Source organism: Haliotis cracherodii, unplaced genomic scaffold, assembly GCF_022045235.1.
Source record: "Haliotis cracherodii isolate W230 unplaced genomic scaffold, xgHalCrac1.p SCAF_18, whole genome shotgun sequence".
In the NCBI taxonomy this organism is placed as follows: Eukaryota; Metazoa; Mollusca; class Gastropoda; order Lepetellida; family Haliotidae; genus Haliotis; species Haliotis cracherodii.
This window is the reverse complement of record NW_027266273.1, coordinates 15,643,544-15,671,522: the sequence shown is the minus strand read 5'-3', so window position 1 is coordinate 15,671,522 and position 27,979 is coordinate 15,643,544. Positions and strand designations below refer to the sequence as shown.

Sequence of the window (27,979 nt, the reverse complement as noted above, 5' to 3'; positions counted from 1 at the left end):
GTGAAGGAGCAGTTCCATCTGGTGAAGGAAGACACAGGCCATACTCTTTGGAAGAAAATTTATTTCTGCATGATTTATACACAATTTTGTTAAAAGAATTACAATAAACAGTTGTTCATTATGCACACACACAAACTAATTTCTGTACAGACCAATATACCTTTACAGATATATAATAGTCTTGGTTGTCAGGCACCGTCCGAATCATCATAAAGTTTGCCACACGTTTTGTTTTTATTTCCATTTTTTAATAAAAAGACGCCACCCGCTCGCACTATATTTTCAAAAACCTTTGCCTGAGAACCAATTCTTTTATTTTTTTAAGCCTAATGTAGGTGTTTTTCATGCTGCAAACTCATCGTGGAAAGTTCTCAATTGCTTGAAGCCATGTAAAAGATCACCCGACACTGGCTTCCACAGATAATGCATGGGTGAGATCAAGCAACACAAATTGCATCAAAATCCTTTGCAGACCATTGTGACATCATTAGTTACCATGACATCACAATAAAATGACATCACTGATCTCTCACCGAGCTGGTTAGCTGTGCTTATTCAATCCCAAGACTGCTTACTACTGTTTACAAACTAAACAAGTTGGAAGAATGATTTTGGATGATAAACAGAACTTTAACCCTGTGTGTTTTGATGCCACATATATCAACATTCATCGATAAATGTTTAAGATTCCTCGGTAAGTCTTGGGAGTGTCAAGGTTTTAATCAGCTTTTGTTGATGTATTTGACCTCAAAAGACACTCGGGTGAGATGCCCTATTTAACACCAAAAAGCATCTCAAACCATCAACACCGTGAGATTGAACAATAGAAAACGCTTCTCACAAGTTCCTCAATATCCTGGGTAAGTGGAGATATATTGATCAAATACTGAAATAATGCACATACGAAAGTAGAAATCATTAAAAAATGTGGAATACACTTGGATGATGTGAAATTAAAGCTTTCTCAAATAATTTAATACAACATAAGGAAATGAGTATGAGCTAAATTGTGTAAGAGACGTGTGCGATAATTAAAGAAAATTGCAAGGGGACTATAGATCTGATTAAAAACACCCATTACAACACCAATCCCAGAGGAATTTTGAAAATAAAAGTTAATTCCGTTTGCAGCAAAAGCCTAACGTTACTTGTTAATGCAACGTAAATTTTGAGCTTTCGTGACAGATTCCTTGATGTCTTGAACATTTTCTTAGAATAACCTAGTTCTGGATTAGTTCAAAGTTACTGTTCTCAGGTAATGGCTTGAATCTGTTCCTGACCGCCTTGGTGCTACTTGTGACGTATGTGCAGCTAACGGCTTGGTTTTAATTGGTGCAGCATGTCACATGTGGTCACCTGCAGTACAATGAGCCCTGAATCTGTACTCCAACCAATACATGTAATACAACGGTGTCTCTTGAGCGACCTTGACATTCAAACAGAAGTCTAAGCTGTACAGCTCATGGTCCTAAAAAGTAAAGCGGAAAGTTTGTTTTCGCAAACTGTTCACGTCTATTTAATGATAATGTTGAACTCAGATATGGCATAGCTCCAGATATAAGACTGGGAACAATACCGTTTAGGATAGAAAGGTAGTTGCTTTGCCTTGCCATTTTGACAACAATATCCCAATAAAATACTGTCACTCGTCCTCTTAAAATGGGTAAAATATGCTTTCATGCAGGTATATAATTAAGCTATTAAGCTGATCCATGAATTCTTATGACCTGATAAAACGGTTTGTCGTTGTATACTGACATTGAGGGAGTGAGGGGTTCATTGCCACATAGAAAAATATTTCAGTTGTGTCATGGCGAGCCAGATTAATGTCAGAGAAAAGTCGAAAGTGATGCAGGTCTTAGACTTAAGACTTTGATGAAACATTCAGAACTGGCATTGTGACAAGAAACCAAACAGTAATTGTGGTACATCAGGATTTAACATTATACCAGCAGATCCTGCCACCAAAGGGACACAACTCGGGGAAGCACCTTAGACCATTGGAACAATTCCCCAGTCTATGCAGACGACAAATGTCGGATACATGTAATATATATATGAGTAATTACCGTACAAGCCTCTCACATATCACTACAATGACTGGAGTAGTATTATCACTGTAAAATGCCATTAAATGAATTGTGAGCATGTACAAATGATAAGCTTATTACAGGGGTGTTCAATTAGTATGCCCTATTTGCCCAACCCATGAAAAAAAAGTGTCAGGCAAGTGGGAAAATGTAACTTAGTTGCCCTTAGTTATTTCCTGTAAGGACCCTTGAACTAGTTTTGTAGGTCCAGGTAAAACCTTAAGCGAGTGAGTATGGTTTTACGCCGCTTTTAGCAATATTCCAGCAATATCACGGCATGGGGACACCAGAAATGAGTTTCAGACATTGTACCCATGTGGGGAATTGAACCCGGACTTCGGCGTGACGAGCGAACACTTTAACCACTAGACTACCCCACAGCCCTTGGCAAGTTTGAAAATCAGCTGTATTTTCTTGGAACTAAGAAAATGTGTCGTGTGTTTGTCGACTGCAGATGAAGTACCTCACTTAATTTTTCTATTAAGCAAGTTAAGGAGAATCTTTAAGTATACTTGCCCTAGGGCAGGTAGGAAATTTTGTTAGTTGAACACCCATGCAGTTAGTATGTGAAACACAGATTTTGACAATCACATATACAAGTACAGCACTCGAATGAAACATTTATGAAAGTCAGTCAGTCAGTCAGTATGAATCCACTGTAATCTTCCAAACCTGATCACAATAACACTTTGCAGTTGGGAAAATTAATGTATATAAACGACATGAGATTACGTGGTTGATAAATGACTGAATTGTATCACTCGAGGAAACATGAGTTTTGTTGATGGTGATCCTCATACCATGCATACCTCTCTAGAACCAGGCCTGTGTCCTCCTAGGACAGACTGTAGAATTGGTATTTTCCTTCCTAGGGACAAACAGTAACTACTTCAGAGTGAAGTACTGCCAGAACACAGTATTGGACTACTGAATACTGCCCAGATGACAGTATTGGAATACTGAATACTGCACAGGACACGGTATTGGAATACTGAATACTGCACAGAACACAGTATTGGAATACTGCACAGAACACAATATTGGAATACTGAATACTGCACAGAACACAGTTTTGGAATACTTGATACTGCACAAGACACAGTATTGGAATACTGAATACTGCACAAAACACAGTACTGGAATACTGAATACTGCACAGAAAATAGTACTGGAAAAGTGAATGCTGCCCAGAACACAGTATTGGAATACTGAATACTGCACGGAACACAGTATTTGAATACTTGCACCTTGTACTGTATTGCAACCTTGGTATCAAGATAAGTACGCCTGTCATCAGTTTATAAACTAATACAGCCTGACTGTATCTGCCTTAACACGTTTCACCGAGTGAATCACTGACACTTGATACACAGCCCGATGTTGTATCATCAATTGGTAACATGAACCATTTTCATGTTGAATCATTTGTTAGAATTACAAGATAAGATATTTGGTGCCAGACCATGTGGCACAGCCTGTCTCCGGTAGCACACAATGTTAAATAATGGACATAACCAGGGCTAGTCCTCCAGGCTAGTCCCCAAAGTTAGTCTCCAGGCTAGTCCTCAGGCTAGTCCTCAAAGCTAGTCCTCCAGGCTAGTCCTCCAGGGCTAGTCCTCCAGGTTAGTCCTTCATCATCAGGTTTTTGTTGTTGAATATGTTGTCTGGGTCCATGTACTCCTTCACGGCTCTCAGAGTTCCAACACCAACCTCACTCACGGTCTCCTTCAGCCAGCGTTTCCGCAGTTTACCAACTGTCAACAGGATAGTAAAACTTCCATCATGTCAGTTATCAGATTATTGTACTTATATAGCAACGTGCAAGCATGCGTACGTGTTCATGTGTGTGTATGTGCGTCTGCTTGTACTGGTCTGGACTTATGCTGGTTTTATAGTGCTAGCCACTGAGATACCATGCCGCAGTTTGACATGGATACCCCAATCAGACACAGCATGAGTGCCAGGCAAGGTAACAACAAGTACCATCTTTTAACATCTTTTGGCATGACGAAGCCAGGGATCAGGGCAGGGCAGACAGACACACTATCCACTAGACCATGGAGGCAGTTTGTGTGTCATTAGAACAGACCAACTTGTTTTACTGTGTTAAAGACAAGCCTACTCCAAAGTATGGAAACACAACAACAGTACCTCAAAATGCGATGATAATATGAGTGAGTGAGTGAGGTTATACATCACTTTTAGCAATATTCCAGCAAAATCATGGCAGGGGACACCAGAAATGGGCTTCACACATATTACCCATGTCGGGATTTGAACCCGTGTCTTCGGCGTGACAAGCTAACATTTTGACTACTAGGCTACCCGACCGCCCCCAATGATGATATGAGTGAGTAAGTATGGTTTTACGCCACTTTTTAGCAATATTCCAGCAATATCACGGCAGGGGACACCAGAAATGGGCTTCACACATTGTACCCATGTTGGGAATCGAACCCAGGTCTTCGGCGTGACGAGCAAACGCTTTAACCACTAGGCTACCCAACTGCCCCCAATTCTGATATGAGCATATGTATACCGTATATGACCATACTCAAAGTGCCCAACAGCAGCAACCTCAGCAGTTTAGTTATAACAAACTGGTTGGAATCATTAAGTTTAAAAAGTAAAGAGTGAGTGAGTGAGTTGGGTTTAACGCCGCTTTTAACAGTATTCCAGTTATATCAAAGCGTGTCAGCTTAATGTGGGAGGAAAGCCCGAAGTGATGCAGGTCTCAGACGTTTACCCACGAGCACAGGTATGGTGCTGACAAACCTAGAAACATAATCAGGGCGAACCCGGGATTCGAACCCACAATCATAGGTTTCAGGGGTGCCCAAGGGACGCAACTCTGCACAGTGAATCCAGCGCCTTAGACAACTGGGCCACCCGCGCCCCTGAAAGAGTAAAGAAAAAAATACTGCTGCTTATATTTCGTAAAATGGAATTCCGAGTTTTGAGAGTATCAGTTCATACTGTTCCAAAGAATTGTGTATTTAAACAGATGATGAAGGGAATACTTCACCTCCATGATGATGTGATATGCTGCCGCCATTGGCCAGAATCTCATCTCGAGCACATGCCTGAAACACATTGCATATCCCACCTGAAATTTTCCGATGTACTTCATACATGGGGGGTTATTTCATACAATTATTCTTTGATCAAGGTCGGTCCGACCTGACCAGAAATGGGGTGTTCTCAGATCTTTGTTTAGCAGTAGCGGGAACTAAGATCTGATTTTAATGAGATTGGCTACAAACAGATTGGAACAGGAATCACATAAGGATACATGAGCAACATTTTGAACATGTTTTGATATAAGAGTGTAACATTTCCACAAACTGTTTTGGTAGAAAAACACAATATTCTGCCAAAACATATCACTCAATTCTTGAAACCAGACTTGGAACTACGTTGATTTTCAGTGATGAAAATATGGCTGCAAAACTTTTGACTTTCCAGGCGAGTGTGGAAATCCTTGAAAAATTATCTCCCTTTATCATTTAAGGGGTTAATACACATTTGTTTCGCCTTAGCCAGCACAGAACTGTTTTCCATTCACTGACTGCAGTTGTTACTCCAATTTTCATTTTGAAATATATTCTTTATTCCTCTTCAGCAAAATGTTTTTAATATCTTGCTCTGAAGGAATTGTACTTGGAGTGATATGATATGGAGTGAGTCTTATCTAAGTGAATATCACTACACCAGTGCTGAGGCAGACCCAGCGTCTTACCATACTATCTATAAACTAGATGCGGAGAATCCCAAGTTTCTCAATGCTCTCGTATACTTTCATGCAGGAAATCCCAAGTTTTACACTACCTCAATGCTCTCGTACACAAAAACAGAAAATCCCAAGTTTTACACTACCTCAATGCTCTCGTACACTTTCATACAGGAAATCCCAAGTTTAACACTACCTCAATGCTCTCGTAAACTTTCATACAGGAAATCCCAAGTTTTACACTACCACAATGCTCTCATACACTTTCATACAGGAAATCCCAAGTTTTACACTACCTCAATGCTCTCGTAAACTTTCATACAGGAAATCCCAAGTTTTACACTACCACAATGCTCTCGTACACTTTATTACAGAAAGTCCCAAGTGTAACACTACCTCAATGCTCTCGTACTCTTTCATACAGGAAATCCCAAGTTTTACACTACCTCAATGCTCTCGTACACTTTATTACAGAAAGTCCCAAGTGTAACACTACCTCAATGCTCTCGTACTCTTTCATACAGGAAATCCCAAGTGTTACACTATCACAATGCTCTTGGACACTTTCATACAAAGAATCCCAAGTTTTACACTACCTCAATGCTCTCGTACACTTCCACTGGGTTTGATATTCCTCTGTAGTTGAAGCCAAAGTAGAAGTACACACAGGCTCCGGCATCGTACAACTGCGTCACTCTGCACAGCAAGGGGCACTGTCACTATCATTTCACATTTTACTGAAAATGAAGTAATTACACCCACTGCCTTACCACTAGTAATATCTACTGTTTGAAATTACACAATCTTTATTTCGCTTCAACTAGAATAATTAATAATAAAAATAATACCTTTATAATGACATCTTAACTAGCATTAATTGAAAATTATTTACCAACCAATGTTTTAAGAGTGAGTGAGTTGGGTTTAACGCCACTTTTAACAGTATTCCAGTCACATCACGGCGTGTCAGCTTAATGATGAAGTGATACAGGTCTGAAATGTTAACCACTTCGGTGAAACCCATTAGCACGGGTATGGTGCTGACAAACCTAGAAACATATTCGGGGCGAACCCGGATTCAAACCCACAATCATAGGTTTCTGGCGTGCTCAAGGGACGCAACTCTGCACAGCAAATCATGGCGCCTTAGATAACTGGGCCACACGTGCCCCCCAATGTTTTAAGAGGTTGGAAGGATGTGAAAACATTTTTATTGGTTGTAACGTTTCAGGACCAATTCCTGCCCCTTCATCAGGTGAGTACTGAGTAAATGTATGTGATATAATAAATATACATGCTGAATTGCTGCTGATATTCTCTAGCGACAAATGACCACACAGTCATAGTTGGGGTAGAATGAGTCATTGGTTAGTATTATACAATTTAAGAATTGTAGAATCCAGACCAGTATTTTCGCTGCTGCACCAAATACTACAGATATGATCGTGAGTGAATGAGAAGAGAGGTGTGATCAGCACTATCTTGCCAATCTAACTGACATCTTACCTATAAGTGATGTATGGAGGGAATAATATTACAGACATGATCGTGAGTGAGTGAGAAGACAGGTGTGATCAGCACTATCTTGCCAATCTCATTGACATCTTACCTACAAGTGACGTATGGAGGGAACTGTATCCGTCTGTCTTTACACTCGCGATGCAGACGCTCCTTAACATTCTGACACAGATCCAGACACCTGAAACAGCACAACAAACCAGAATACTGAGTAACAGGGATGGGTATTGGAGGTCAAAAGCGTACCACAATATTTTGCGATGCACATGGCCGTATTGCTATATGTACAATATATATTGTATAATTCTAATTTTTTAAATTCAGAAGCAATCTGATTCATTAAGGTATGAACTGAAGTTCATAAATGGAACAAAACAAGACGCGGGTACAACATAATGTTTACTAATTCAATAAATATGCAGCCATCTTGGGGCCCGAGATGCATTTGGCAAGCACATAACATTAAACACACGATAAAAACCCAATTTGAAATCACTCAATATATGGATCATGAAAAAATTATATTGTCATATGTATCTTGGAAGGAATGAACCTCAATTTACAGATATACCGGTAATATTGCACACCCTTGGTTGCTGTAAAAGGCAACTATGCTTGACGTAAGAGGCGACTAATGGGATCGGGTGGTCAGGCTCGCTAACTTGGTTGATGCATGTCATTGATCCCAACTGCATGGAATAATGCGCATGATATTAATCACTGATTGTCTGGTTCAGACTCGATTATTTACAGACCACCGTCATATACATGATATAGCTGGAATATTGCTGAGTGCTGGGTTAAACAACAAACCAACCAACCAACCAACAGCACATCCTTATGTTAGTAATACGCGAACTAGGGCTGGGATGATACACCAACTATGCAATTCGATACGTATCACGATACTTTGCTCATGATCCGATATGTATCAAGATGTTGCATGTGCTCTCATCTGTGGCCCCTAAGCCATTTTTTCACACAGGATGAGTGAGTGAGTGAGTTGGGTTTTAACAACGCTTTTAACAGTATTCCAGTTATATCGTGGCGTGTCAGCTTAATGCGGGAGGAAAGCCCGAAGTGATGCAGGTCTCAGACATTTACCACTTCGGTGAAAGCCATGCGCACGGGTATGGTGCTGAAAAACCTAGAAACATAATTAGGGCGAACCGGGATTCGAACCCACAATCATAGGTGTGCCCAAGGGACTCAACTCTGCACAGCGAATCACGGCGCCTTAGACGACTGGGCCACCCGTGCCACTCCATACAGGATGACCCAAAACCTGGCACACTGAAGATTATGGCACGATGGATGAAAATAATTATGGATTTTACTAAAAATCTTTACTACATATTAGTGTTTAGTGTAACTGTTATTGAAGCAAACACTGAAGGTAAGAATTGATACTTTTTACTTAGGGTGTGACTGTAATCGATACTTGTATCGATAAGTCTATAAAATCGTGATCCACCGATGCATCGGTGTATCGTCCCACTAGTAACATGAACACAACATGCATCTGATGGAAAAGGGACTATGTTTCATTGGCTGGAGTCAAGGGCTGGGACGAGTCCAAATTTATTACCCAGAACCTGACCCCCTATTACCTGACTGGGGGATACCTGCTGCTTGGATATACCCACAAAACAATCTGATCATGCATACACTGCAGGTTACAGAAGCTTTATCTTTACTCAAACAGAGGAGGCAGAAGGAATGCATGAAAGGTCAGAAAGAAATACAAACATTTAGCGATCTGTTGTGTAACCACAGAGTTTGACCGTTATCCTCATTAAACAATATCGGGGTCCGGGTAGTCCTGTGGGTACCCGGGTCATACTCGGGAGTCACCTGACCCGAGTACTCGAGTTACCCCATCTCAGCCCTTAGGGAGTCTACTTCCAGTCTAGATCTAAAGAAGTGATTAATGATTTGTGTCCAATTGAGACATACTTGTCTCTTACTAATTAATCCTTAAGATGTTTGTTTGTTGTTAAAACGCCACACTCAGCAATATTTGAGCTTAAGCTTAATGTGGGAGGAAAGCCCGAAGTGATGCAGGTCTCAGACGTTTACCACATCGGTGAAACCCACGAGAACGGCTATGGTGCTGACAAACCTAGAAACATAATTGAGGTGTACCGGGATTGGAACCCGCAATCATAGGTTTCTGGCGTGCCCAAGGGACGCAACTCTGCACAGCGAATTGCGACGCCTTAGACGACCAGGCCACTTGTGCTCCCCCCAAGTACTGTGAGAATAGCCCTGGTTCAATACATGAGTCAGCTTACCTGTCCCAAGGAACGGATGTTTCAAAGGATTCTGCTACAATGTAATATTCAAACCCAAGATCCTGCAATGAAGAACAACATAACAATTCATAACAAATGTCATGAACTTTGCATACATCTGAGGATAATAGGATTAGAAACAAGATGGTAATTTTCAACTTACAAACATTTTGAAAAGTTCTCTCGATTCCTATCATACCGGCTGAGAAAAACAAACAACCAAACAGGCAGCTTTTTCAAGATCTTCAAACATTTCTTGTAACAAACTTGAAACAAAATTATTTTACTTTCAGTTGCCTTTTTTGTACTAGGGACATATTCTAACCCGGGTCGCCATGCGATCTGTACAGTAGAGAACTACTATTAAGATGAGTGAGTGAGTGAGTGAGTGAGTGAGTATGGTTTTACACCGCTTTTAGCAATATTCCAGCAATATCACGGCGGGGGACACCAGAAATAGGCTTCACACATTGTACCCATGTCGGGAATCGAACCCGGGTCTCCGGCGTGGCGTGCCAACGCTCTAACCACTAGGCTACCCGACCGCTCCACAATTAAAATGAAAATAACAGGGGTGAAAAGAAATATTGGTGCACCTGTGCATCGTGAGTTTTCTTGCAATGATATGATAAACGATACGTTTGTTTCTGTATCGAAACAAGACATTACATTTGCTTTAATTCTTGTGTAATAACACCCAGCATTTTTGTCCGTCCAATATCACAAAATGTGTTGTAATTAGTGTTTCAAGTTCACTCCCAAAAAAAGCTGCTATGTACATGTCTACAGCTAGCATTACCTTTTGAACCTGCTCTGAAATATTTTTAGTCAAGAAGTTTCCACATGATTTGACATGAATATGGGTATCACGATTCGTATCGTATTACCTATATACGTATGACCTATATATCATGATACTTATATTACCGTGATCATGAAGTAATATTTCATCCCAAGTAATTACAATTATCGACTCACCCTAAGATAGGCTATGACGAACGTGAGCATGTACCCTCTCTCTCCATTGTCTGCGCCTCCTGGGATCCCACTGGAACATACCACACATACAAATCATCATGGCTGAGAACAGGAACAAGAACAATAGACCCTTCCTCACACACTGGTACACACAGAGACTCATTCGTGACCAACTCGTGTTATTCTGGGACAAGCCGAATAGCGACTCGTGGCCATTTTTGCAACCGGGTTCCGTCTTAGCGCAAACGGGCATACCTGAAACATTTGTCAACTTGTTGCGTAATGGTTCACACATTTTCCCCATATATTATATATATTTCAGATGCAATTTAAAGCACATCGGGACATGCAGAACTATACAGTATGATTAAACACATTTAACTGTGTCTTTGGTATATTTTTAGATGCAAGACATATGTAAAATCAAAAATTATTTGTGAGGGATTTTGACGAATAACATGAAATTCTGATTGGTTTGTTGTTTTTTTGCACATAACATTCATCGATAGGGGGACGAGTCTGCTTGCAGGTGACAGAAAGGGGCGAGTGGTGACGAATGACAGAGACTGAGATTTGATTATCAAGGGAGATAACTCTGAACAGCTTAATGGAAATAGACATCATATTTCAAGTTGGTTTGTTGTTTAACGCCGCACTCAGCAATATTCCAGCTATATGACGACGGTCTGTAAATAATCGAGTCTGGACTAGACAATCCAGTAATTGATATCATGAGCATCGACCCACGCAATTTGGATTGATGACATGCATCAACCAAATCAGCGAGCCCGATCACCCGATCCCGTTAGTCGCCTTTTATGATAAGCATAGTCACCTTTTACGGCAAGCATGGGTTGCTGAAGACCTAATCTACCCCAGAATCTTCACGGGTCTATATTTCAAGTCTTACATGAGAGTCAGTGTGTGAGGGAGGGAGTTTATCAGCTTGATGTGGGCGTGTCAGCTTGATGTGGGAGGAAAGCCCAAAGTGATGCAGGTCACAGATGGTTCTCATTTTGTTTAAACCAACAAGCATGGGTATGGTGCTGACGAACCAATCACAAAATTGGTGTGAACTGGGATTCGAACCCACAGCCATGCCCAAGGGTTACAACTCTGCAGAGTGAAATGTGGCGCGTCAGATGCCTGGGCTACCCTCCCCCACTCACATTAGAACAAAGATACATAGCCTTGTAGAACAAGAAAATTGATTCAGTAGGAAACCACTCTCGGTCAAGGGAATATGTCATATATGATATTTCCATTCTTGTGTTACATTCCGGGTCTAGCACAAAGTAATCTCTCAACTACCCAACATAATTGAAATCAGATCTTCCACACTTATCCGACATACCACTCTACGTGAAGATCTGACAAAGATCTGTCAGGTAACCCTAACAAACTGTGTGGGGTTTTCTTAGCCCATCACATTAGCATTCTACATCAATTCAGCTTCACCATATTCTAAATTTTGTAAACCTCAGTTCCTGTCCTGATACGGAAATTTCAATTCAAACGAAAGAAAACCCACACAAAACACTAATGTTCATTGGTGTCCTTGTTTGGCATGGCAATATAAGAAAAATTAAAAGGTGTAAACATCTTTATATTACATTGTCCACTCGGAACTGCCTGTTTACATTCATTTTTAAGACACAGAAATATGATATGCTGCTCCACATGCTCCACTCTCTAAGGTGCTTCCATGAAAGTTAACCTGAGTGTGGACGGTTTGTCTGATATTCCGGCAGAAAGGTATCGAATCAGAGATTCAATGTTAATGAGACTGACAACTATCATTGTTCATATACTTAAAGTGGCCCCTTGTCTACATTTGATAAGATCAGCTGTAAGAGTGTAGACATCCGTGGTGTTTCAGTGATAGTCACACTGTAAATTGTACCAACATGTTTTAAAATGACATTGTAAAAGAATTAAAACAAATTCAAAATTGATAGAAAACAGCTGTTCGATTGAGCGGAGGTTAGCTTGACATATATCATGTGGCTTTAATTGATTTGGAAAAAGTGTGCAGCTTTCTGCTTCAAAGCATTTATTCTACCTCTCAGAAATCCACATCCACCCTGTCTTGCTCATGGCGGGGTATAAGGGATTTATTCTCCCGCTGAGAAATTTATTTCCCTCCAAGGTGGGATACATCATATTTTATCAAGATCATGTGAACCCATCAAGTTTCCTCATTCTGACATGGACGTATGATAATGCCTTTTAGTTCTTACCGGTATTTATTGGCTATTTCATATACCCTTTTCTCCTGAGCAGCAACTTCCTGGAAAGTAACAGGATGTATTCACTGACACTATCATAACAAGAAAATGAAGCAATCATTAAAAGTTAATTCCCTTTACCAATATACAATACACCTTTGCTAAAGGTGACTGTGGGACAAAATGAAGAGTGTTCTTCAAGTATAATTTTATTCCACATCTGTAAAATTGTCATCTTCCCCAGGCAAGAACATTAACTGACTCAAAAAGTCCAGTTTCCATCCTTGAGGAAATAGGCTGGAATTCCGGAGTTACAATTTTGCTGGACTAACGGGTCTATGCATAGTTCAATCAAAATCGCACAATGAACTAGGCACCCAGTTTGTAAACAACATGGATTTCAATGTGCAGATTTCGGTCAACTGCAGGTTTTGCAAAGCATGTATACCATCAACTGGGCATCAACAGATATTTTTATGGTTTTAATCAAGGCGCTCAAGTGACTTGATGCACTTTACAGGGTAAGATTCGTTTTTATTACAATATTGATCTTGTTTATCGATCAGATTGTGCTGACTGGGTGCCACCATTTTGTTTGAAGCAAATGCAAGTGATATAAGCGATGGAATCTTATTGGTCAATAGGATGGACATAGAAGGGACATAACTCGCAAAGTCACAATCGAACATGGAAATTCCAGCCTAGTTCAGCAAGGGTGGAAACTGGACTTTTATAGTCAGTTGACACCCTTGCCTCGAGAAGATGCAATATGTGAGTAGATGGATTATTATACAACAAATTGCTTGAATCACTCAGTTCATTAAACAGGTGAGAAGCCAACCTCCTTGGTTCCCTCAAACAGCAGAGTGGCCACACTGAGGTGGTGCGGGTCGAAGCCCTTCAGCTTGGTGATGTACAGCTTCTTCAGGCCATCCACGAAACTGCTTATAATAGAATTGACTTCCGGCTTCAACGCATGACCTAAAGTGAAGGATAATATTATTAGTTATGGTGTCTTTAGTTGCCGTATACAGTGTCCAATTAAAATATTGGGAAGGCGTCTCACAAAGGGAGACCACTCTTCAAACCTTGTTAATAATTTTATCTATAATCTTTATCAACAAAGTCATGAACGTGATCTAAAAACAGATTAATGTCCATGCACATCACAATTAATGATAATAAAACACAAAACAGTGTCAAATAACATATTTCGGTACCAGAATTACCATGTGAAATATGTGAGGTGGGTGTTCGAAAATCCAAGATGGCTGTTACTGATGGTATACAGTCTAATATTAGGTCAGGTCAACCATCTTGGATTTTTACTGATGGTATACGGGCTCATGTGGGGTCAGTAGATCTGCTCTCTGATTGGTCAATCTCACTTTTAGGCATAATAAAGCCTCCTATGGGGTTAATAATTCTGCTCTCTGATTGGTTCATACAATACTGTTCCAGAAATGTAACCGTCTGGACAAACAAATTTCTGGATTTCTCCATGGGTATGAAGTTTTGATTGTCTTGTTTGTTGTTTAACGTAGCACTCAGCAGTATTCCAGCTGTATGACAGCGGCTTGTAAATAATTTAGTCTGGACCAGACAATCCAGTGATTGATTAACACAATTGGGATGTGATGACATGCATCAACCAAGTCAGCGAGCCCCCCGATCCTGTTAGTCGCCTTTACGACAAGGATGAGTCACTGAAGACCTATTCTACCCGGACCTTCACAGGTAGGGTATGAAGTAATGTCCCTTTGTATATGAACAGCTGTTCCAAACAGTGTTTCCAGACTCAGGGTCAAGGGTTCACTGTACTTGGTTGCTTCCATTTATTTTTTACTTGTGTCAAGTTAAAAAAATATATAAAAATACTGAAAGAGTGTAAAAAGAATAAATAGTCAGTTTAATTACAAGATTGGATTAAGTGAACAACAGTGAAAGACATGCGACTTCTAATCCCTTTGAGTGGCAGTTGAGTAGCCAAGTGGTGAAAGCGTTTGCTCATCATGCCGAAGACCTGGGTTCGATTCCCAACATGGGAACAATGTGTGAAACCCATTTCTGGTGTCCTCTGTCGTGATATTGCTGGAATATTGCTAAATGCAGCATAAAACCAAACTCACTCACTCACTAATCCCTATAAAGTAGTTATTGCTCAGGGCAGCAAATCTTTGTTTTAAGCAATGTTTGTTTGTTGTTTTAAGCTGAAGTCAGCAATATTCCAGCCATACCACAGCAGCTTGTACGCAATTTGGCAAAGCAGTGGTCGATAGCATGAATGTCTTGCTTCATCCGAGTACAATGACACAGTATCAACCAAATCACAGAGGCTGTAAGTTCGACACACAACAAGCAGGAGGTACTGGGCACCTTGCCTCACACAGGATTACTACAGGGTTAATAGAAACATAGTATAGGCATCATATTACCAAACTGGAACTGTTCATTGTCCATTAACCTAATGGAAGCTGGAGCACACCTCTGAAACATAAACATCCACATTACATCTGTCAGTTTAGGTTGTTTGTTTGTTTGTTTGTTTGTTTGTTAACGCCGCACTCAGAAATATTCCAGCTATATGACGGCGGTCTGTAAATAATCAAGTCTTGACCAGACAATCCAGTGATTGACAACATGAACATCGAACCACGCAATTGGGATTGATGACATGCATCAACCAAGTCAGCGAGCCTGACCACCCAATCCTGTTAGTCGCCTCTTATGACAAGCATAGTATCCTTTTATTGCAAGCATGGGTTGCTGAAGACCTATTCTACCCCGGATCTTCACGGGCCGAGTTTATGTAAGAAGTCAGTTTCACTCTGTCATTTGAGTATGAACCTTTATAGAGTGAGGGCCCAACTGTATGAACGTCAGAGCTTGCTATGGTGAAGGCCCTCACTCTATGAAGGTTTTCACTCCAATGATGTCGCACAAAGTGTACAAAGTAAAAGTCAACTCTTATAATCTTTTATATTACTATTTTATTCCTATGTATACACAATCTTATTTAGCACATGTGACTTCATGTTTCCACTGACAGCTATACAACAACCAGCTGCAGTGTGGAATAAATAGTTCATCAAGAAGAGAGGTGACGTGAGCGTGTGTCCACTCAAAAAAAAAAAAATAGATTTAAATAATATGATCATTAAATATAGTTATTTTCTGTTAATAATTTAACAACCTCTAAGTCTGTCACAGTGCATTTTAAAACATTTACTTCAAGTCCTGAACGTCAAAATGGCTCCTGTGTTAAAAAACTGTGACATACCTGTTTTGCTATCTCTCTGAGGCACTGCACGCCAAGCTCGAAACTAGGGAAAACTATAGAGCCGTACTTCTTACAGGGTGGCAGTGGTCGGATCTTGAGTGTCACCTTGGTTACAACACCCAGGGTTCCTGGACAACAAGACAAGTCAACATTACAAACTGTGCAACATAAGCAGTTCACATGCTTAGCGAAAAAAAAACTTTTTAAAGGAAGCAGGGATTTATCTAGGATTCCAAACAAAGTGCCCTTGTCTCGCAAATTGGTTAAATAATTATTTTATTCAAAATTGGTGTAATTATAAAGTTCATATTTTCTTAAATTTAGAAGTATCTTAACATAGTATTTTACCATTCCATTCAAAGCAAGAATGCAGAAATATGCATTACCGGTAAATCCTTTTCCTCTTAATCAGGGAATTGGGACATTTTGTTCCAACTTGGGAATTTTTATTCACATGGTAGAGGAACAGCTCATGTGAGTGAGATTTAGTAATTACATCAATTACCACTAATCTATGCCCCTGCCAGGCTCTTTGTACAAATTACATGATCGAAATGAAGTGAGAGAGGGAAGGAGGGAGGGTATGCAAGGATAAGGGAGCTCTACCTTCTGATCCCATGATGAAGTGATGCCAGGCCGGCCCACAGGACCTGACTGAGGGAGGGAGGGAGAGAGGGAGGGTTTGTTAGGGTGAGGGAGCTCTACCTTCTGATCCCATGATGAAGTGATGCCAGGCCGGCCCACAGGACCTGACTGAGGGAGGGAAGGAGGGAGGGTTTGTTAGGGTGAGGGAGCTCTACCTTCTGATCCCATGATGAAGTGATGCCAGGCCGGCCTAAAGGACCGGACTGAAGGAGGGAGGGAAAGAGGGAGGGTTTGTTAGGGTGAGGGAGCTCTACCTTCTGATCCCATGATGAAGTGATGCCAGGCCGGCCCACAGGACCTGACTGAGGGAGGGAAGGAGGGAGGGTTTGTTAGGGTGAGGGAGCTCTACCTTCTGATCCCATGATGAAGTGATGCCGGTCCGGCCCACAGGACCTGATTGAGAGAGGGAAGGAGGGAGGGTTTGTTAGGGTGAGGGAGCTCTACCTTCTGATCCCATGATGAAGTGATGCCGGTCCGGCCCACAGGACCTGACTGAGGGAGGGAATGAGGGAGGGTTTGTTAGGGTGAGGGAGCTCTACCATCTGATCCCATGATGAAGTGATGCCGGTCCAGCCCACAGGATCCGACTGAGGGAGGGAGGGAGAGGGGGAGGGAGGGTTTGTTAGGGTGAGGGAGCTCTACCATCTGATCTCATGATGAAGTGATGCCGGTCCAGCCCACAGGACCTGACTGAAGGAGGGAGGGAGAAAGGGAGGGTATGCAAGGGTGAGGGAGCTCTACCTTCTGATCCCATGATGAAGTGATGCAGGTCCGGCCCACAGGACCTGACTGAGGGAGGGAGGGAGAGAGGGAGGGTTTGTTAGGGTGAGGGAGCTCTACCATCTGATCCCATGATGAAGTGATGCCAGGCCGGCCCACAGGACCTGACTGAAGGAGGGAAGGAGGGAGGGTTTGTTAGGGTGAGGGAGCTCTACCTTCTGATCCCATGATGAAGTGATGCCAGGCCGGCCCACAGGACCTGACTGAGGGAGGGAGGGAGAGAGGGAGGGTTTGTTAGGGTGAGGGAGCTCTACCTTCTGATCCCATGATGAAGTGATGCCGGTCCGGCCCACAGGACCTGATTGAGAGAGGGAAGGAGGGAGGGTTTGTTAGGGTGAGGGAGCTCTACCTTCTGATCCCATGATGAAGTGATGCCGGTCGGGCCCACAGGACCTGACTGAGGGAGGGAATGAGGGAGGGTTTGTTAGGGTGAGGGAGCTCTACCATCTGATCCCATGATGAAGTGATGCCGGTCCAGCCCACAGGATCCGACTGAGGGAGGGAGGGAGAGGGGGAGGGAGGGTTTGTTAGGGTGAGGGAGCTCTACCATCTGATCCCATGATGAAGTGATGCCGGTCCAGCCCACAGGACCTGACTGAAGGAGGGAGGGAGAGAGGGAGGGTTTGTTAGGGTGAGGGAGCTCTACCTTCTGATCCCGTGATGCCGGTCCAGCCCACAGGACCTGACTGAGGGAGGGAGGGAGATAGGGAGGGAGGGTTTGCAAGGGTGAGGGAGCTCTACCTTCTGATCCCATAATGAAGTGATGCCGGTTCAGCCCACAGGACCTGACTGAGAGAGGGAAGGAGGGAGGGTATGTTAGGGTGAGGGAGCTCTACCTTCTGATCCCATGATGAAGTGATGCAGGTCCGGCCCACAGGACATCCTGGGCACCTGGCAACTCTTCTCCAGCACTCCACGGGGAGTGACAAACGTCACATGGACAACCTGAAGCAAAAGACACTTTTACACTTTTGTGCTAAAAATTTAGTAAACCAATCAGCTAACTGTTGCATGTTTATTGATATTGTCAATTAGTCAAAAGCTGCTTTCCTTTTCTTTGTAAGCAATACCAGTCTAGCAAATCATATTTTATTGAGAAATATATTTACTTCCAGAAAACATTTTTCACTTTTACAATAAATTGTATATTTAAAATACTTATCCTAACTCGCACTATGTTTCCAGTTTCTAAAATACAATTCACCCTGGGTCAAGGATAGAACATGAGTGCCAGCCTCTTCCACTACAAAGCGAGGGGTTTGAAGGCGATCGTGTAAGAGTGAGAAGGACTCAAAAGCCTGCTCATGGTTGGTGGCAAGACGGGCCTGGGAGGGAGCATGATGTTCGAAGAATCGTCACAAGTCAGGCTGTCATCAGCTAAAGGACAGCGTTTAAGCTGTAATTTATCCATAATCCAATGAATGACTAGAGCAGGATCCACATTCTGATCCACGTTCCCATAACTGCCCGAAAACCAGGTGGGAGATGGTTGATGGTTCACATCACTTCCAGCTGGCGTAGGATCACCCACTGGAGGAACACGAACCGTAGAGCTAGGAGTCAAAGAATTCAGAAAAAAGTACCATCGATAGTCCGGAAAAAGTCTAGAGGTCAGAGTGTACTGCCAAATTAGACCCTAGATTATGAGCTTGTTCTTGATGGTGAATAGTGATCGCTATAAGTGGAGGTCAGGGAGTGACCTAAGGTAGAGGAACGTCTGACTGAGTCCGTATATGAACCATTCTCTGAGTCAGGAATGTGTCTTGAAGAAGCGCCAGAGTCCTTATGAAAGCATCGATACCTGGAAGGTTGATTTCCATTTCATTGATCCTGAGAGAGTCCATACCTGTCCTGTAAACAACAATCCCGAGAGGGGCCAGGCGGCCCAGAGAGACAATCCTGAGACAGTCGATCCCGAGGAGAGCGATTCTTAGAGCAACGAACATGAGAGCGACTACTTCTGGAACAGTGACTCTTGGAGGAAACACGAGACTGATCCTCGCTCTGTCAATCTTCGGTAGAGGGTGAACGCGTTCTACTGATGGAAGGCTTAGATGTTACAAAAGTGCTAGTAGCTTTAGTCTACAAGGTGCGAGGAACAGCGCCGAATGGAGCGAGTGACAAGAGTCAACTAGTATAGGACTGTCAAGGAGTGCTCAAGGGGCGATCAAGGTCTTGGTTGAGTCAGGTCTGGGCTAGGTGACTGTGGAAAGTACCATCTGAACGTCCAAGTCATCTGGCGGCTCTGATGTAGACATAGACCCGGACACTACAGGGACAGACTGTTCTTGATCCAGGACAATAGGGACGTAGTCAGTCAGAAAATTATCTTTCATTAGAAGACTCTTCAGTGAGGTTTTCGCATTCTAGGCAGAGTCGACCCAAACTACACCGACTAAGGTGATCACAACAAAGTATATGAAGGTCAGATTTGAAAAACGGTAGCACAGAAACAGGATCAAAAAGAAGAAGGAAGAAATGCGAAGTGTGAGATACCAATTTTATGAAACTCGTGAATTATTGTGGTATCTGAATCGCTCTCGCTCGTCAGATACCACAACTATTCACGAGTTTCATAAAATTGGTTTTACATGGGAGCGAGTTTGGTATTTTAATTATTACTTGCCATTTATAACGTTTTAAGAATTATACTGTTGAGTGTGAATAGGCTGACACCTACACGATCCACGGCATAATCTAATTGAGTTTAACAGAATAATACTTCAAACACATCAAAAGTTGAAACATATGAATTTAATACCATACAACGGTCCACCCTTAGAATTCAGGCGTCCGTTATCGCAAGGTTATCACAACTCACATACTTTAACTTAGACTAAGGACTGTCGTTGCGCTACGATACGATCACCTTGTGGAACGGGGCCTTGCATGTCAAAGTTTACAATCATGTCACAATACCCGATGACATAATTTGTGGAATTTTGTTGCAAGATCCATCAGCAAAACAATGCCATGTGAGTCACGATGTGACGTCAGCCTAGCAACAAGGTTGCTTGGGTCATCGAGTGTGCATAAGGTCCTCTCAGTGATATATCATCTCCATACACAATGTCGTTGAATAAGCCAAGGGATGTTGAGAGCTTTCAATATTTGTTCGTCAAACGTGTTTCGAGAGTACATAAGCATGCGTTTTGGTATTACACAATGTGTAATACAGCTGTATGTTTATCAAACAAGTGATCTCTTCATGGGCAAGTAATAAGTTAAAAAATTACACTGTTGCATTATGATGGTTTTTTTAAGATATTTCAGCACATAGTCATGACAGTTATAGAAGTAATAGATACTTTATTTAAAAAAGTATCTGGTGTTGCAGCTGCAGCTGAAAAGATATCTGGTCCCCATACAAAATCCCTCCCAACCCCAGATTATCAAATGGTTGGGCATGAGGAACATCAATCCATTGAGATAAATTGTTGTCAGCTCAGTGATGGAGACCAAATAACATAATCATTACAACAGCACGCAATATTAGACAGAAGAGATACTCACGATATCCTCAATATTTCCGTAGATATTTTTCTTCATACCGGAAGCCCTCGTGGCCACCCAGCCTCCGAGTGAGCTGAATTCCATGGAGTCGGGTTCATGTCCGGTGCAGAAGCCTTTGGTGGCCAACTGGGGATGGGAAGTGAGAGAGTTTAGTTTAACACTCCTTGAATAGTACTTTATTTATTTCATGGTGTGTGAGCTTGATGTGGGAGGAAAGCCTATAGTAAAGCAGGTCTTAGACGTTTACCAATTTGGTTAAATCCAAGCACGGGTATGGTGCTGACAAAACTAGAAACATGATCAGGCAGACTTGGATATGAGCCATGATCATTGGTTTCTGGCGCACCTAAGGGACATAACTCTGCTCATTAAATTGTTGCAAATTAAACAAATGGGCCACCTGTGCCCACTGGTTCATCAGGTGTTTATACCAACACAAACTCACTCGTCTCTCCAAGTCCTGGCCAATGATGCCAGCCTCCACATGACACGTCAGGTTCTTCTCATCAATCCACAGGATCTTGTTCTTAAAATATAGAAATCTACTTGAAACTACTTTCAACTTAAGTCTTTGAAAGGCATTTAGAAGTGATACACATAAGGAAGAGAATTTATGGATGTCAACTTCTTTATTATGAGGAATACACGTTTCGGAGTATATGCTTACTCCTTCATCAGGTGAACCAATGCTCTGAGGCAGAGAACATACATATGTACATGTAAGATCAACAAAAGTAATAAGATAACTAAAGGTGGAAACTTAAGGGAATCCAACAGATGATTGGCGCTGATTGGTGATTAGCAATAGACAATGGAAGCCAACACTTTACAGTAATTAGCGATGAGAGTTATGGACAACTGGAAGCCAGGACTAAATTATCACTGATTGGTAATTATCTAGCTGGCTTCCATTTGCCAATTGCTATTTCTATTCTTTTACCTATCAGTGCTAATTACCCCTGGCCTCCCATTTGCCTGAAAAAAAAATCAAGTTTTCATCAGACAATCCAGTGATCGATCATGAGCAATAATTGATGCCTACAAGGTACAAGGACATGCTATCAACCAAGTCACCGAGTCTGACCATCCAATCCATTTGGGTTCTGGTACCTTTTCAAACCTGGAATCCCCATCAGAATATGTAGAAGTATGGGATTTGCAACATCTCTGGGATTCTGTTGTGAAGCATGCCAGGGCTTCTTACAAGTACTGATTTGACTGACTGTCACACAGGGCACTTGCATTTTACACATCCTTGTGTCACAGTTACACAACTCACCATTTGTGACGTGTCAAGGGAGACAATCATTCTTTGTTCATTTTCTGGACATTCCAAAGCTCCGGACACACTTGTGCCTCCTGATAAAACAGCAAACATAAAACAGTTTAATACAAGTTCATTCCAAGGCATGTGACAAAACAATGTAGGTAGGCGAACCAACCACACTAATAATTATGATAATAACGTCATTAACATCTAAGCGCAATCATGGTTAGGCACAGTCACTGGCCGGTTGTCCAAAAGAAGTGAAATTGTGGAAGGTCTAAGGTCTGTGTCTAGTTACATTATCCACAAGTTTGAACTTGTTGGATTTCACTCATGGTGCCAATCCCTGTAAATTGTCCACTTACTTCTGATATCAAACATCAAGTTTAATAACACGTCTACGGTAACAGATGTACGCGAAAAGTTTCGCAGTCCCATTCTCAGCATACAAATGTGGAAAAACATAGGCATTACAAACAGAATACTGTATTCAACATAATAAGCTGTACTGGCAAATATAATTTTAACAAGCTGACATCTGTTTGGCTCAAGAACCATGTACCCTTCATTAAGATTGGGCGGTCAAAGTTCACTCAGAGTACACCTGATGCCAGATCTATCAGAGAGGTATCGTATCAGAGTAAACTATCGGATTTTAATGACATTGTTACGATACACATACATCATGAGCAGGAAGAACAGCAGAAACTTTGTTTCCACAGCAAACAACTGGGTATTATTTGAACAGGATGCTTAATATGTTGAATATAGTATTTGTGATGTTATATTTCATATTCAATGACGATTATGAAAAGTTTTGACAGCACTCCACCTCCAAATGGTATGATGACAACATTAAGTTGGCACGCAAGGTTGACAATCTTCACGACATCGGCATGGCAACCTGAAAAAATAAAACAAACAATTGAGTATGAGTGAGAAGAATGATTAATTTTCAGATTGGCCTGATGTTGTCGTAATACTGCTGATAGCTGCATAAAACAACACTCACTCAAACCTTGTTTCCATGGAGATTTAATGTTAGAGTGACTGAGTGAGTTAATAAAGTCACATAGGCAATATTACAGCCATATCGTGACTTGAACAAATTATGAATTTATATTACACATGAATAAAAAACACTGTTGTTGAACGGTACAACAACCAGCAATATGTCACAGATTATAATTGTAAAACTAGTTTTAGAACAATAAAATGATCAGATTATGACAGACAACACATTAAAAAACAGGCTATAGGTCATCAACAACTAAAGTTAGGCCAGGATACCAGGGACCACGGGGACTTACAGTGCCTTTGTTAACTGCATGGAGACTTAATGTTAGAGAACAGCATCATTGTGATGAACCCAAAACTAATGCAATTTGTTTTTGGGTGGAATTATCGTGTCTTTCTTTACTGGATCTGAGCATCTGACATACTTACTTGGAAACACCACAATGTCAGGGATTCTCTTGAACTTCCCCTCTCTGAGTACGAACATCTCATGTAGAGTGTGTCCTGAAACCAGAGGCATCCTGAACACATAAACACCTCAACCAATCAGAAGTACACATATCTTATTTAAAGGCAATTACCTGTGATTCCTACACAAAACACTGAACAACTGATGTCACTTATAGCCTTTTCTAACACCAAAGAGGTTACACACTTCTTTGTCATCTCCATTTACATCTTCCAGAGGCAAAGGCGTTAACTGACTATGAAACTCCAGTTTCTACCCTTGCCGAACTATGCTGGAATTCCGAAGTTACATTTTGACTTGACTAACGAGTCTATGCATAGTCCAATCAAAATTGCGTAACGAACAAGACATCCGGTTTGTAAATAGGAGGGACATGGAAGGGACTAGTGGTGCTACGATCAAGCCTGGAAAGTCAGCCTAGTTCAGCAAGGGTGGAAACTGGAGTTTCATAGTCAGTTAACGCCTTTGCCTCTGGAAGATGTAAATGGTGATGAACCTACTGTGTTTTGAGTTGTGGGAATTGTAAAAATTTACCATTTGAACTGTAAGCGAATGTTTTATTGGAAGGACATCTAGAAACAGGCTGGTATTCCCTGCCTTGAATTCAGAATAACTTGAAAACTGAACTTCCCTCCCCCTGCAACCCACCATGTGCCCTGAAGATCCGGTCATGACAGTCATCAGAGAATGGGATGCTGCTTCTCTTGAGCTCAGCAAGGTAGCTTTCATTCTTGATAGGTGTAGGGATGTCAGCTGCACTCATTTCAGGCTGGGGATGTATCACATATCATCAATTGTTGCTGACGATCAAGTCAGGCAGACAATACACACAAACACCTATCAATTGTTGCTGACGTTCAAGTCAGGCAGACAATATACATAAACACATATCATCAATTTGTTGCTGGCGATCAAGTCAGGCAGACAATACACACAAACACATATCATCAATTGCTGACAATTAACGCAACACTCAGCAATATTCCAGCTCCAGACATCAGTCTGTAAGTAATCAAGTTTAGACTGGACAATCCAGTGGTTTGTTTGTCAAAAACTTTCGTGGTAGGGTCCGCGAATTGCAATTTTGTGGCTGTATCGTAATCCAATCGTAATCATCCCCAAACAGCCACGAATGTCCCGAGTCAACTACGAATCATGTAAGAACTAAGTAAGAACAACATTCGGCATATTCGTAACTTAGTCGTAGGTGATTCTTACAATTCGTGCATGATCCGAACATGAATCTTGTAATTCGTACATGTATCTTAACCCATTCCTGTCATTCTTCATATTTTTCAACCCAATTAGCCTCCAAAGTTTGCATTATTAGCCGAATCATCACAAATTTCGAAACTTTCCGATTGGGGGTGATTCCGTATATTCGTGGTCGTAGTGAAAGAGTGGCATAAGGTTGGATCATCCATGGCAAAGCAGAGTAACAATAGGTTGTGGGCTAGTGTTTGGTTCTCACCTGAGCTGGTGACTTGTGTTCCAGACTGATGCCGACAGTAGCCTTCATCCAGTCCTTGAGTGCCGGCATGGTGCTCCCGCTCAGTCGATACCTTCAGTGGTAGAAATAACAGCAATGATCATCATGACAGTCTTCATGTGCAATCTTAGAAGCTGTAGTGTCATTGAGTGAGTGAGTTGGCTTTAACGCCGCTTTTAACAATATTCCAGTTATATCGAGGCGTGTCAGCTTAATGTGGGAGGAAAGCCCGAAGTGATGCAGGTCTGAGATGTTTACCACTTCTGTGAAACCCACAAGCACAGGTATGGTGCTCACAAAACTAGAAACATAATCGGGGCGAATGGGAATTCAAACCCACAATCATAGGTTTCTGGCATGCCCATGGGACGCAACTCTGCACAGTGATTCGTGGAGCCTTAGACGACTGGTCCACCAGTGCCCCCGTCTTAATGTCGAATCTTAGAAGCTGTAGTGTCATTGAAGACAGTTTACTTATGGATTTTAACCTCTTTGTTCTTTCAATATCTCTGCTAGTTTCTGCTGGCTCAGGGTTTTACCATGACTTACAAAAGTGGGGGTCCAAGGGTGATGAAATGGTGCAGTGTTTTGAAAATTACTTGATGATACACCGATGCATCACATTTTTTTAACTTCTCGTGCAAGTATCGATCACAGTCGCACTCAAAGTAAAAAGTATTGATTCTTAGCTTAAGTGTTTGCTTTAATAAGTGTTAGTAACAGTTACAGTAATTAGTAGTGAAAGTTAATAGTACAAAACATAAATAGTTTCATCCGTTATGTGCCATACTTCACACTGCCAACTGTAAATCATCAGTGTGCCAGGTATTTGGCCATCCTGTCTATGAAAAAGATGGCTTAGGCACCACAGATAAAATCACGCGCAAGTATCTTGATACGTATCAGATCGTGAGTAAGGTATTGTGATACATATCAGAACGCACAGTTGGTGTATCACTATTAAAAACGAAAACACTGATAATTTGTTTTTAAATTATCATAACCTGAATCTGGGAATATTTCATTTCAATTTGGAAATTTTACCGACATTTGCCTTAGACATGATAGAGATGCATCTCTTCTTGGCAGAAAGAAATACAATGAAATTTTACCTCTCCCCTGAGAATTGAACATGGCCATCCTTGTTGATAAGAAACTTGGAATCCTTGTATCCCCAGCCATTCCATTTCAACACTTCTTGTCTGAAACAGAGAACAGCTGTGTCCTTATCCTGTCTAATTGGCAAGAGATAGGTAGGGCTGTGACATTCAAATTATTGATTCTTAGCAATATTCTGTACTGTCATACAAATTGTGGGATAACACTTTCTTGGTATGTGGTGAGGTGAAATGGGGTTAAATGTTGCATCCAAGATTATTGCACTTATATAGCGACATGCATGTAACGTGTGTGTGTGTGTTTGTGGCTGCTTGTACTAGTCCGGACTGATGCTGATTTATAGTGCTAGCTCACTGACAATATACACAATATACATTGTAAAATGTTTTAGAGGCTCAAGTTGTTAGTTCTGAAAATATATATAAGATTTTCTTAGGGGATAGACAAACAATACAATATGTTAATGTAATCCGTTTTCACATTGTCTGCTGGAAAATTGAGCAATCATAAAACAATCATGTCTTTTCTTATGAATATAGGCTCATCATCATATCCCCAAAGGTTACACGGTATTGTATCTGGCTGTCTGGAGTAGACTATGCGGTGACTGACAACAAATGATTGACATTATTTGTTTTGATAGTTGTATGTATGAGTGTGTTTTCGTGAATGTTGCAGAGAGTTAATGCTTCACTGTTTAAATGTGTGATGTTTTTCGGTGTTTATGTTGTAAGATAGTTGTATGTATATTTGTACACGTGTCGTTGACTGTGAAAGATTGCGTGGTGATATACTTGTTTTATGTTTTATCCCTATGATATGAATTGCCTGGACTGTGGCGTCACACACTTCGCAAGAAATCGCAATGAACATAGCTGTTCCGAACCGTTAGGCTAACATAAACTTAATAGGTATACTTTGAAATGCTAAAAGGGTACAGAGGTTTTCATTTTAGGTGGGACGAATTTTCTACATGTTCTAGGGTACGAATTCATTTGGGGTATGAAATTACTGCAACCCATTGTATTTGGGCGTTGCACACTCAAAATAATTCTTCTTGTCATTTCCTTGAAAGCCTTTTCCACCAGAAACAGAGGATTCATTATTGAAATCAAAATATAAACACGATAAGAGGAGGTCGCTAAGAGTAAGATTGCGACGATTTCTTTTCTCCATATTACAGGTCTGTATTGTTACAGGTCTAACGAGACACAGGTTCGTGACATAAGATTACTTTGTGCCAAAAAGACTGAACTAAAGCTTTTTTATACCACACCATAACTGTAATACACATTGTCCTTTGTATCGCTACGTGACAAGCATGCAGGTTTTGACTTCCCAAACAGATCAGTCGCCAGGTAATCAACAGGCACACACCTGCGCTTCGGGATGGTTGGTGCCTCCTCGCCGACACTAATTTTGTTGTCACTGGAGGCACATGGCTGAAGTTGAGCTCCCTGTGAGTGATCGCTATTATTTACGTCGACATTTTGTGCTCTTGAACCTAGTAAATGTCCGGAAATAACAGCAAGCCGGTGTTTTGACGCCATGTTTTCCTTGTG

General features: G+C 41.4%; 1 protein-coding gene across 1 annotated transcript; it reads right to left on the bottom strand.

Annotated features, from left to right (window-relative positions):
• Window positions 1-46: 46 nt before the first annotated feature.
• LOC139465814 (alkyldihydroxyacetonephosphate synthase, peroxisomal-like) lies at window positions 47-27,979 on the bottom strand. The gene is made up of 20 exons (XM_071247748.1): window positions 27,795-27,979; window positions 26,411-26,500; window positions 25,281-25,371; window positions 24,458-24,578; window positions 23,770-23,844; window positions 23,156-23,227; window positions 22,336-22,415; window positions 21,502-21,582; window positions 21,057-21,182; window positions 18,380-18,488; window positions 16,119-16,246; window positions 15,274-15,325; window positions 13,680-13,819; window positions 12,851-12,900; window positions 10,611-10,680; window positions 9,633-9,694; window positions 7,430-7,519; window positions 6,417-6,516; window positions 5,116-5,173; window positions 47-3,844 (listed from the first exon to the last, which is right to left on the bottom strand). The coding sequence occupies exons 1-20, from the start codon at window positions 27,965-27,967 to the stop codon at window positions 3,714-3,716; spliced, it is 1,899 nt and encodes a 632-aa protein (XP_071103849.1). The 5' UTR covers window positions 27,968-27,979; the 3' UTR covers window positions 47-3,713.